The sequence below is a fragment of the Camelus bactrianus genome, chromosome 2 (assembly GCF_048773025.1).
Source record: "Camelus bactrianus isolate YW-2024 breed Bactrian camel chromosome 2, ASM4877302v1, whole genome shotgun sequence".
Classification (NCBI taxonomy): Eukaryota; Metazoa; Chordata; class Mammalia; order Artiodactyla; family Camelidae; genus Camelus; species Camelus bactrianus.
In genome coordinates, this window is record NC_133540.1 from 35,093,186 (window position 1) to 35,106,461 (window position 13,276).

The window sequence follows — 13,276 nt, forward strand, 5'->3', positions numbered from 1 at the left end:
GAAAACAGATTTTTCGGGCTTCTTTAGTGGCTACCAAAAAGTTCCTATGTAGGTTAGACTTTATGGTGATCAAATGAGTAATGCCTCCTTGAAGTAATCCAGTCACTCATCATTTCTCACCCTTCCAGTGGGATAGTTTCAGTCTGTATAGATCCATAGGGTGTATGGGTTTCACTTTATGAAATGCCATGACTCATGCTGGTTTGGTATTTACAAGGAAATACTGAACCTCCCGACAGCTTTTAAGGAGTTGCCTAAATATGACTGAGTCAATAAAAAAGCCATCTCACAGAAGAGTAAAACACTACTGGTAAATGTTGGTGTTGATGTTGGTAAATATTAGAAACATGGTATTAGTAAACTTTATTTTGCACAGAAAAGTCCATTCATAAAAAAGGACTTAATAAGAAAAAAAAAAAAAAAGGGCTTAATTTCTTCCTTACCTCCACCCTGAGAAATAGGGGAAATGATGGGGAAATTGAGTGTCTGAGTCTGTGACTTAACAGCATGTAAGGAGAAAACAAGGAATCTGGGAATACAGCGCAGGAGTTCTTTCCCTGACATCTTGCTGCAGATGTGTCAGGGTTAGGAAGGTCTCTGGGCTGCTGGGAAGGAAAGAGATACAGGCAGCCTGCGGTACGACTTTGGTTGTTGTTTTCTGTGCCTGTTTTTAGATGCAGAACATAAAGAAACACAAAGTGCCATTATGGTTGTTTTTACTTCATCAGTATTGGAGCATCTGCAGATTGAGTAGGACAGAACATTTGAGTTTTGTGGAGATTTTCTCTGTTTTTATTACAAGTGAGTCTGAGAGGTTCTCTGATAAAATGGAGAACAGCTGCTCACTTCTGAGAACTAACCACAGCCCACAATCAAGCCTGATATGAAATAAGAAAAAAGGTAACTTACTTTGAGTGACATATCCTAAGTCCATAAGGCAGAGATGAAGCTACCAGCAGAAAATGGGCAAGATGCATGTGTTTGAAACAAATTGACTCCAGCTTCAAAATCCAAGGACAGATAAATGTCAATATCAGTAAGTGGAGAGAAATGCTGTATGCTGTGAGCAGAAAGCCAGGAGAATGAGTGATAAAACTAAACATCCATTAGGCAAGTAGAGGAAATGATCAAAATAACCACCAAAGAACAGTAAAGTCTGAATCTATCTTTTTTTTTTTCCTTCCGTTGATATGTTGACATAATTGAAGCCTTGCAGTAGTGTTTTCTAAAACTGTAGATCTCTCGGGTTAGACAATAAAGAATGGTGGCCGAGGGTCTTCCAAAGACAGGTGCCATTGTGCAAGAGAGGAATTCGGTATGTCAGGAGAAGAAATGGAGCTGAGGGAGTGTGATGTGAGAAAACTACCAGAGCGTTCTAGTCATGTGAATGTGAGCACTTAATATTTCTAAGCCTCTAGTTCTTAGTATGTAAAACTGAAATAATAATTCAAAGCACCGTTCTGACAAATTAAGAGAGGACTGGCGAACTGCCTCAAATATAGTGACGGCTGTATAAGCAGTTGCTGTTACTTTTTCCACACATGCTTTCCTAAGCTTTCCTGCATGGCTAGAGGCATGTGGTTCTAAGAAGGAAAAATTCTAACAAAATGCCGTACAGGGGTAAAAAGGATCTCAAAGTCTGTCAAGAAGGAGTTAAGAAGTTTTATTTGCCCAGCATTGCTTAGCCAATAGAACTGGCCAAAAATCAGACCTGTTTTCATTCCAAAGTTCCTCTATCCTATTTTCCTTCCATAAATGAACTGATCTGTAAGCAATGGAAAGGTGATAATTACATTTCTAATTTCCTTTGTTTTGAAGTTTCAGATTTAAGCTGCAGTACCTCTGTCCCAGTGGGTGAGGCCCTGTGTCCTGCTGCAGTGCCACAGTATAGCTTAAATATACCGCCCTTCCGTCCCTTCCTGCACTGGTCAGGGGCCTGAGGTGTGGATGCTTTAGAGCCCAGCACACTCTCACCATGAATCCAGGACCCAGGACTACTTCTTAGTTCCTCTGTCACAGCTCCAGCCTGCCCCCAGCCACCAGCTCAGCCTAGCTTGAACCCTGCCCCTCGCCCCCTAGTGAGGACACTTTGCATTATTCTCAGGGATCCAAATGCAGGTAGTAAAATTACAATTTCAAAGCCAGGTGGGGAAACACAGCCAGAGGAGATGTGAGACTTGCTGAACAGGATTTTTTTTTTTCTTTCCCAACTGTGGGAATGATATGTGAGAGGGGAAAATATTCAGGTAAATATGGTATGGGGAGGAGTGTCTGTAATACGAGCCTGGTATCTCAAGGGAAAGTCCTTAGTTTTGTGCCCCCCCCCCCGCCCCACGCAAGAATTAACCCATCCTTTCTCTATAGTTCTCCCTCCCAGACTTTGCTGGAATCCCAGACTGAGGAAGCTTTTAACCCTTTCTCCTCCTCCTCCTCCTCTGCCCTTTGCCTGGGGCTAGAGTAGCCTCCCTTCCCAGTTTCTGTCCCTGTGCAGGACTGTAGGAGGCCAGCTCTAGTGAACAGATAGGTAAAGATGAAGTGTGCATTCCAACGTTTGACCTAATCCAGCCAGTGTCAATAAGGAGCAGCGTAATCTTTTCCCGGATGAGGCCCAACTCAGTTTACTTAGTCTAGGAGTGTGAATTAAAGCCCAGGCTTTGATGACTAATTAAAGTCCCTCAAGTCCCTGAGCTGTGTGTGCATAATCACGCATTAGAACTGGGATCCCAGGGCAGTCGAGACTTGCAAGAGCTGCAAATGTGGCCAGTGGAAATGAATTCTCAAGTCAGCTCCGTAACACGTGACTTCCTATTTCTGTAAGTTACTTCCAAGAGACTTCCTCTGTAAAGTCAGCCCCGAGTCCCAGAAGATTTCCATTCAGCACTGTAGCTAAGCTGACTTCCAGCCCGGGGCAGAAGTTTTCCCTGAGACCTGGTGTTAGTTTCTTTTTTTTTTTTTTTCTCTTTCCTTTGCCATTGCCAGCATGCAAGGATCTCGTGGCTCCTGTCCGTGATCGGAAGCTGAATACACTGGTGCAGATCTCAGTAATCCACCCCGCGGAGCAGGGTCTGACAAGATACTCCAGCACGGAGATTGTGGAGGTGAGTGTGCTGTGTGCCGGCTGACTCTCGCGCTCTCTCTCAGTCGCTCTCTGAATTTGAGCACATGGGCTGAAATAAGTTAGATCATGGCCTGCAGCTATGCTCGGTCACTGTCCTCTGTCATTTAGGAAAACACACCTGAGGTTACTGAGCGTGCATTTGTAACTTACCAGAATAAACAAACGGGGGAAGAACTTGCCTTTTTATAAAAGACCTTATTTTTCTTTAGTAAATAGAAGGAAAATCTCCACTTTGAATCTTTGAGTAGAGTACTAAATAGAGAAAAAAATATATATAAATTTTAAATTAAATGGAATGAATATTTCTTTGGGGAAAAAAAGAAAGTTGTAAAGTACCCAGAGAAGTTTTAAACTTGTTAAAAGTGTTTTTGCCCATTTCATTTTTTCCTGTGTTCTCCAAACTGACTGTGGAAACTTGATAATCTCTGCTGTCCTTGTCTTTTTCAAAGAAAAACATGTCTTTTTAAAGTATGATGTTTTTCAAAGAAAGGTAGATGATTCATTTGAGCAACTGTAACGTTTCTAGGCAAGAGGTGTAAATATTACTCATCCCGATGAGAGATTTCCTATTTACATTTATTGTTACTAATATAACATCCAAAATGTGTCGGGAGGAAACTTGTATTATTGTGTTGGATCAGATTCAAAAGAGGAAGTGTTTCCCTTTTGATTATTTTGTTCTCATCTTGCATATTTCACAGCCTCAGTGAATGAGATACTTATTTGAACATCTGGAACCAAAGAAAGTGTACTCTAAACCCCTGAAGCTTTGTGTTTCTTAGACTTGGGAGCCCTGAAAGAGAAGTTTCTCTGCAAGAGCCTGAATTGCCTACCCCCAGATCACGATTGCTCAGTGCAGTTGGTGGAATAAATGATTCAGACTAAACACCACTCATTTCTCTAATGGGAATGACCCAGATCCTGCGCAGGGCCCTGAATCGGCCCCTGGGATACTTCAGATTCCAGTGCTGGTCTAATTAGTAGTTACTGCTGTGGTTGAATAAACAAAAATAGTTTTATTCACTTGTAGGAAACTTAACTAAAAATTGGAAAATTGTTCACTTATATGATAATTATTTCCAGGTATTATTCCAACTTACTTATTTGAAACATTAAAGAAATTATTTTGACATGCTTATTTGAACATGTATAGCTGTCGTCGACTGTTTCATTCACTGCCTGTTCCAAAGTGTCTAACACAGGGCTGAACACAAGGTAGTATTTGTTGAATAAAAGGAAGAAAGAATGAGTGACTAAATGAATAACTTTGGCTTCCAGAAACTTCCATAGACAACTGGTTTACAGAACTCTAGCAGACATCTCTGTGATATTCAGCAATATATGTATTCAAATATAGATACAAAATTTAATGTTGGATGGCAGCTCTCTAAAAATTAATTCTGAGGCATTGAAATACCCTGTGCACTGCATCCTGAGCTAGTAATCCCATAGCCCCAAATCCATCATATTTAGTTTCCTTCATTAGTTTTCAAATCAGTCTGAGAAAAAAAAAAATAGCAGAACATCTGAAAACAAATGGATGCTATCAGAGAATGACTTTCAACTGAATCATTACAGAAGGGAAATAAATGGACAGTCTAAGATTACCTAATGCTTCTTTATGAGAAAATAGCTTCCTTTTAATTTGATCAGTCGATATCTTAGGTTATTTGCACCAATCACAGGTTAGATCCATTCAGTGTGTTCTAAGCGGACTGACCACTGACCCTAAAGAAGGGCTCTGGGTATAATGAAAATAAATTGTTTTTCAAGATTTTTAGCTGCCCTGACAATGATACAGGGCTTTACCAGCAGCAGCTCTATCAGTACTTTGGGGACCTGGGCCATGTTGTTCCCCATGGGCATCATTTGACAATTCAGATCTCTCTTCTCATAGAACTATTTCCTAGAAAAACAAACAGACCCAGACACTTTCTGCATTCTCATGTGTCACTGCCTGCTGCCAACTGCGGTGGCTGCCTTATTGAATCAAAGTTGTCTGCTTGTGCCGTTACAGGGAACAAGAGACCCACTGTTCTTAACCGGCGTCACATTCCCATCTGAGTATCCCATCTATGAGGAGACCAAAATAAAACTAACAGTCTATGATGTCAAGGATAAATCTCACGACACCGTAAGTACTTGCACTTCCTTCTTTCTTTGGGAAAAGAAATCAATAGGCTTTTCCAAACCATCGCGAATTTGGTATAACTGGCATTTTTCAAAGAAGGTCTTTGTACTGTGTTTATGCTTGTCTTATGTTTACAGTTTGCTGGTTTTTTTTTTTTTTTTTTTTTTTCAAATTCGTGTGGCTTAGTACCAAGTTGGCAAATTGGTTAGGAGCAAAAGCTTTCAGAACAGATTTCCCTCTTTTTCAGGAAGGCTGGCTTGATGTGCTGGTTTACATTTTTGCTGTTGTTGCTGTAAGGAGTTGCTGAAAGAGTAACATTGTGGGCAGAAAGCAAGTGGAGGAGACTAAATAATGTTTCAAAATTTTCTAGATATTGTCATTATTCTAAAATGGGATTGATAACGTACTCTGCTTTCACAATTTGTTCTTTTACAATTTATTCATACTGAATAAGAGAAACTCCCTCTGTTCTTCTGATGTTCGTGGCATCAAAGCAAACAGAGGAGGTAACTGGCAGCACCAGGCAGGAGCTTTAATTAGCCTCTTCACCAGAAGCTTATGTCCAGTCCTGATGGTCTTCTGTCCTAGGTTCTTCAGTTTTCCTACAGGGTCTGACTTTTCCTCCTTGAATCGGTGGATTCAGGTGAAACTGTTAGGTACCCTGGCACTGTCTCTGGAGACCACTCTGAAAATCCCTGAACAGGAGAGAATGCCTTTGGCAGGTGTTGAGAAGGGGATGGTTTCAAGGGTGCCCTCTTTAAATCTCTCCCATAACGTGCATTTTTGTCTGTTTACAAGGTGGGGGGCGGGGGAGCTGTGGGCACGTGGATGGTCCACAGAGCAGTATAACCCAGGAAACACTTTGAGGGCAGTAAGCCAGGAGGCTCCAGGGGAATTCTGGTTGAAGCTAAGAGGTGCTGCTGGGCCCGGAGAGTCACATATACCTGGTCAAGGGGAAATGCAACTCTGGACTCTACACTCACTAGGCATCTCTGTCTTGCTTGTGATTCTTTCTTTCCTTTCCACTCTTTACCATAAAGTATATAACATAAGTGAATGGTGGGGATATTTAATAAAGAGAAAAATATTCTATATTGAAAGAATTTCTACTCCTCTTAGCTCCAGAAAAGTTCATTTCCTTAAAATTGCAGAAGAAATGCCTAATTGCATGCACAGTACATACGTGGAAGAGAACCAGCGATGGGGTCTGGTAGACTTGTGGAGAGGGTGGACTGTCTGGTTCCTGTCCCACGCGCTGGCTTTGTGGCTCTGGGACAGTTGCTCCTTAGCTCCTCTGTTTCTTAACTGATACTCACCTGGTGGGGTTGTTGTAAAGACTAAATAAGTGAATCTGTGTAAAATAGTTAGAAGACTAATAGCTACAGATTAATTAAGAGCAAGGTTATTCTTGTAGTTATTGTTTTGGCTGCTGCCTTGTGGCCCCTCATCAATGGTAAAAATCAAATAAAGTGTAACCAAAGTCTTTTTCCGTATTTATTAACTGTTTTTTTCTCAAGTAATCCTACATTTGTCATTTCTGGCTTCTTTGTAGAAAAGGGGGAGATAAAAATACTTCAAGAGACAAATATTGAGGTTGAAACTGGCAACCACAAAAAAGATTTGCTTGCAAGTTTTGTTTTCACCTTTCCATGAATGTTCCTTGATTTTTGAAGTGATATGGAAAAGGAGTGGACTGTGCTTGGGAGATCTGGACCAAAGACTATGCACAAAGCCTACAGCATGGCTTTTTTTTTTTTTTTTTTTTTTTTTTTTAATTCTACCAAGGAGAGAAATGGGGAAAAATCATAGAATTGGGGGAAAGGGAGATATTTTGCAAATGAATGGTGGGAGGAGGTGACACAACTGCAGAGAAGTAAGAAGCTGAGAAGTGATCAGGGTGACAGAGAAAGTAAAGCAGAAACTATGGGATTTTCTGTTTTTCCAAGCACATGATCAAATTCAGTGCTCCCAGTGGTCCCAAGGCATAGACAGGACAGAGAATATGGAAGGGACAGAGTTATGGAAACACTACACTGCAGAATGAACTCTTCTTAAGCTTATTAAGTCCTCAGAAATATCAGAGTTAGAAATATTAAGTACCAAAGGTGTTTCTGTCCCCTTCAGTCTGCCTCGTTTACAGTGCACGTGTACATTGATGCTTTAGGGATACATAATTAGCTTACTCATTAATTATGCTTTTTGTTGGCTCCTGTTTTGGAAACTCATTGATTAGAGTCTTTTAAAGACTTTCTTCCTTAATCTAGAGGTGTTATCACATAAAAGTATTGAAGGAACTGGAATCCCTGCTGTGAAATCAGACTTGTGAAATTTGAACATACTTAAGAAATGCAACCAGCTTTCATTTACTGAGTACTGTTAATTAAAGCATAATCTCTTCCTTAAAATAACTAACAATTAGCTCTGGTGATGGAAGTGTAAATAGAAACACAGTGCATTAATATGCTAATAGTCCCCATGGATGTGCAGTCTTTATTCTGGCGCCTTTTCTTTCTTTTTCTTTTTCTTTTTTCTTTTTTTTGGTGCAGAGGTGGATGCAGAAGTAGGGGAGGCAGCGAGGGATTTTAAAGTACAGTTTATAATTATGGGCACTTAAGAAACTAAATACTTTAAGATCATAATACCTTGAAGGATTAAGAAATGAGATTATGAATATTTATGTGTTTTGGAAAATCAACAAATTACGTGCATGTATTTAAGAGCAGTTTAAGTATTTGATCCTAGTAAACCATGATCATATTAGGACAGAACAATGAGATGTTCTGTGCTGGCTGAATACAAATTAATGAGGTCAGCTGACTGAGTTCCTGACATCTTGTTCGACTGAGTTTCTTATTACTTGGAATTAACCAGATGAATGTGTTATTTTTCCATCTCATGTTTGTTTGCATACATATTAATATTGAAAGTTTTTTATAGAGATATGATAACCTTTCATCTGTGTCCTTGATGTGGGGCTATTGTCTAACTCCCTGTTCTTGTACTCCCCTGAACAACTGAACCTAAGATTATCTTTCTTAATAACTTCAGCAGAAATGCAATTAATCATTGTAACAAATAAGAAGAATCTGTGGATTTGGAATGACTATTGTTCCCTCCCTCTACATCCTTCACCCCTTCGGATTCATTGCAGTGCATCTCCCGCTGTGGCAGATGGATAGATGATGCTTGGCTGGTAGGGAGACAGGGAATGCCCTGGGGTGAGGGGGTGGGGGTGAGAGGGTCATTCTTAGAATTAAAGTGACATTTTTGTTATTTTCCTCACCGTGAGGAAATGGCCTGTTTTCTCAGAATGGGCTGTTCTAACATCCAGCTGTTTGGTGGAGTCCTCAGAGATTGGAATTGAAGCCCATGGTTTGAATATGAGAGCCCAGGTTCTAACAGTGATGTCGATGTCTCCTGGATAGATGCTGGTTGTCCGCTCTATTTTAAAACTCTTAGAAACTGAAACAGCATAGACGAAAGTGTTTTTTTAGCACTTCATTTTCAATGTTCAGCCCTAGGGGATCAAGCTGGGAATCTGAGTCTTTCATATGTTACAGTGAAAACTCAGAGGAAGGAGGAATTTGTGAATGAAAAGAGCATCCCCATCAAACCTTTCTTCTCTCTTTCTTCTTCCTCTCAAGCAGCACTGTGTTTGGGAAGGTCCTGAACAAGGTTCTCTCAGTACCCAGCTGAGGGCCACCATAAATCTACAAAGACATGAGTAGGTCACAAAACTGTTTTTGCCCATGATAGAAATTTAAATTTCTGATATATTTTGCAGGAGGGCACATTGATCTCAGTCCTTTTGCTTTGGGGTTTAAATGTTTGCTGTATCCCCAGATTGTTAGATTTTTAGCTTACAGGACAGAGTCCCATATCCAATAGACAATGAACATTTCTCATCTGAGGATATATATCCTAAGACATTTATTTTTACTGCCAATAACTAGCAACTGTCCATTTATACCTTTTGGAAAAAGTGATCTTATCTAGGTTGGGTGTAAATTTATTCTATTATGTGTGTTATATGTCTAAGGAAGCTTGGTTCTTGTACAATTCCCTAGGCAGAATTACCCAGTTAAGTTTTTATATTTTTCAGTGGAAAACCATTTTCTATTTAGTATACTCTGACTTGGCTTGATTTCAGCATTGACTTCTTAGATGTTTAAGTCTAACTACACCTGTTGAGATAAAAATTCTGTGGCTAGCCTTCCTCTTGACCTGAAAGATATGGTGCACTGGATAAGGAAAAAGAAATTAAAATTGTTGATCACTAAGTATATACCAAGCACTATGTCTAATTACTAGTTTCTTTCTTAATCCTCATAAAAATTCTTTGAGGGAAGTATCATTATGTCCATTTTAAAGATGAAGAAATTGGGATTCTGAAAACTTAGGTCAAGTCAAAGATAGTTTATTTTTCCCTGCTACACTATGGCACATACGCAGTTGATAGGATTTCTCTCCTTTTCGTTCCCACAATGTGATATTTCTCCTTCAACTGATACTTTAAAAACATTCTTCATTTGGAGCCTAAAAATTGAGAAAAAATTTTCAGTATTCAAATACAGGAAAAAAACCCTCACATCTAAACATTTTAAGCACTTAAATATATGCAACAAACTACAGGTGTCTGAAAAATTTTTATAATGAAGTGGCCAGCTACTCTTCATGAAAAAATAGTTGTTATTGACTATTGTGAAATGGCTAGATTTATGTCTCATACTATGGCCTTATTTTTCCCTTTTCTTTTCTGTGTGCTACATGGTCCTCTCAACCTGTTCATTCTCTCAGCCTTAGTCTTTTGAATGAACATACAGAAGTAGTTCAGGGTCTAACATGTTGCTGCCCTTCATAAATCACTTCTTGTCCTTCCTACCCTTGATAAGTCATATATATTTACAAAGAGCGTATTTATATTTCATTGGGGTATAATTGACATAACAATAAAATGGACAGATCTTAAGTGTTCAGTGCGATGGGTCTGACAACGTATGTGGCCATGTGGCCTCTATGCAAGGCAAGATGTAAAACATTTCCATCATTCCAGAAGGTTCTGGTGTGTCCGTCTGCAGTCAGTTGCCACCCCCCCCCACCCCGAGGCAATTGCTTTATCATATCTACTGATGTAGATTTGTTGTGCTTGTTAAAAAGTTTGTGTGATTGAAATCACATAGCACGTGCTCCCTTGTATCTGGTGTCTTTTGCTCAACATATGTTTTTGAGATTCATTCATGTTGCGTGGTGATTCAATTACTGAATGGTATTCTGTTGTAGTGATATGCTACAATTTGTTTATCCAGTCTCTTATTGATGGACACTTAATTGTTTCCAGATTTTAACAATGAGTAAGTCTCAACATTTGAATACAAGTATTTGTGTGAAATTGTGCCTTTATTTTGGAGGGGTAAATACTGAGGAGTATAATAGTTATGTCATAGGTCAGGTACATGCTTAACTTTTCTGGCAACTGTCCTTCAAAGTTATTGTACAGCTTTAGTCTCCTGTTCTTCGTAACGCATGAGCATTCCAGTTACTCCACCAACAATGATACTGTCAGTCTTTTCCATTTAACATTCTAGTGGGTATGAAGTGGTATCTCACTGTGGTCTTAATTTTCATTTTCCTGATAACTAATTATGTCAAGCACCTTTTCCTGTGCTTATTGGCTACTTATCTTTTTGTGTGTGTGAAGTGTCTATTCAAGTCTTTGCCTGTTTAAAAAAATTGATTTTCTTTTTATTGTTGATTTCTAAGAATTCTTCATATTTTGTGGATACTGGGTACAAGTGCTTTTGATGAATATATGTGTGTGTGTGTGTGTGTGTTTAAGTCTTTGGCTTGCCTAATAATTTCCATAATGATGTATTTTGTTGATCAGAAATTTAAATTTTAAAATTTTAAATATTAAGTCCAGTTTATCAGTTTTTTTTCCTTCAGTTAGTGCTCTTGTGCCCTAAGAAATCTCCCTAACCTCAGGCCACGAGAGTATTCTCCAGTGATTTTCTCCAAAATATTTTATAGTTCTAGCCTTTACATTTTTGTAATGAGGTAGGGATCAAAGTTATTTTCTCCTATGTAGATACCTAGTTATTCCAGCATCATTTGTTAAAAAATACTTTTTTCTCTAGTGAATTTAGTTGATGCCTTGACTGGAATATCAGTGTCTCCTGTGAATATATTTCTGGATGCTCTGTTTTGTTCCATTGATCTATTTGTCTAGCTTCATGACAATAACATGATTATTGCTGCTCCATAATAAATCCTGAAATCTGTAGTTTAAATCCTTTATCTTTACCAGCTTCTTCTTTTAATTGAGGTTGTTGTTTTTGGTTTTTACCAATTCTAAAGCCTTTTGTCTTTCCATATATATTTTAGAATAACTTGTGAATTACATTAAAAAAAAACCTGTTGGGATTTTGGATTAGAATTGTATTGAATCTATAGATTAATTTGGAGAGATGGACATCTTAATGATATTGTTGAGTCTCTTGTTCTATAGATATGGGATGTGTATCATTCCATTTATTTAGGTCTTTAAACTTTTATCAGCAATGTATTTATGCTCAGTATACAAATCATAATGTATTTTAGACTTATTTCTAGGTATATGATTTTTTTATACTGATATACAAAGTGTTTTTTTTAAATAAAGTTTTTAATTTAATTATTGCTTGCTAATAGGTAGAGATATAATCATTTCTGTTTACTGACTTTGTATCCAAGGTGGCAGTCTTGCTAAATTCAATTCTAAAGGGTATTTTTATAGATTCCATTAAGTTTTGTAAAATACACAATTATGTTATCTAATGAAAGATTTATGTTTCCCTTTCCAGTCATTGTGCATTTATATTTCTGTATTGCACTGGCTAGGTAGGACCTTTAGTGCAGTATTGATAGAAGTGGTAACAGTGGAAATCCTGATTTGTTCCCAAATTTAAGGGAAAAGTGTTCAATATCTCACCATTAAGTATGATCTTAACTGTAGGTTTTTCATAGATGCCTTTTATCAGATTGAGGAATTTCTGTTTTATCTATAATTTTCTATGTTTTTTTTTTTTTTTTTTTTTTTTTACTGTGAATGGTGTTGAATTGAGTCAGAATTCATTAGGTTTCTTTTGTTTTTGGTATGTATTGAGACATTAAAATGTTTTTCTTATGTATTCTGTTAATGTAGTGAATTACCTCAATATATTTCTGTATATTAAACAAATCTTAGATTCCTGGAGCAGTTTTCCTTTTTCAGACTCACTGCCCTCCCACCTCTTTCTCAAGCTTCAGCCTAGTGCCTGGGGAGCCAACCTCTGCTCTTCTGCTCTTGCCTTAGAGAAAGCCCTGTGCACCTAAGCAGTGACTCCTCTGCCCTCTTGCACCCATCCTTCGTTGGGATACCCTCCTGCATGATGTGAAGTCCATGGGAAAAAGTGGAGGGACGGGTGAGAGACTCAGGCTGTGTCTAGGGTTCCTTGGGATTCAGATCTCTCACTCCTGGTCACATGTGCTCATTGAAAGTTCATTACAAGTTCATCTGGTTTCTCTGGAAGGTCTTCCTGCTGCTCAGGAAAGGATGACATCAGCTCTGGGCATTTCTTCCTCTAGGAAGGGTCTGTCAGTGTCTGGATGTCATTTCATTTTGGTTTATTTCCACTCTCAGTTTTCTGATGGGTTTAACAAAAGCTGTGATCTGGTGGTGTATGTAGCTGACTTCTCAGTGTAACAATGGGAGTGACAGTCTCTTGCGACTTTTTACATCTTAACTAGAAGCGGAAGTGCTAGTTATTTGATTTCTGTATATCTGCATTTCCAGCTCTCTCTTTAATTTCCCCTTCTCTGTAGTTTACATAACAAGTGCATTACATTCTGTGCTGCTCTTTGCATCGTTTTTAACTTTTCTCTCTCTTCCAGTTCTTTCTTGGTGCTGCTTTCATCAGCACATGCACAGTACTTGTTCTTCATCATCTGTTCAGAGATTTGGTTTTTCTGTTGTTGTTTTTGTTTGGATTCCCACAATTGAAAAAAGGATA

At 38.6% G+C, this 13,276-nt stretch overlaps 1 protein-coding gene across 9 annotated transcripts in view; it reads left to right on the forward strand.

Annotated features, from left to right (window-relative positions):
- INPP4B (inositol polyphosphate-4-phosphatase type II B) overlaps window positions 1-13,276 on the forward strand; it is a 687,800-nt gene that overhangs the window by 355,336 nt on the left and 319,188 nt on the right. For all 9 annotated transcript variants that reach the window (XM_074378084.1, XM_074378080.1, XM_074378065.1 and 6 more), the window contains 2 exons: window positions 2,980-3,098; window positions 5,136-5,252. In XM_074378084.1, coding sequence (XP_074234185.1) covers window positions 2,980-3,098; window positions 5,136-5,252 — 236 coding nt within the window. The remainder of the gene's footprint in view (window positions 1-2,979; window positions 3,099-5,135; window positions 5,253-13,276) is intronic.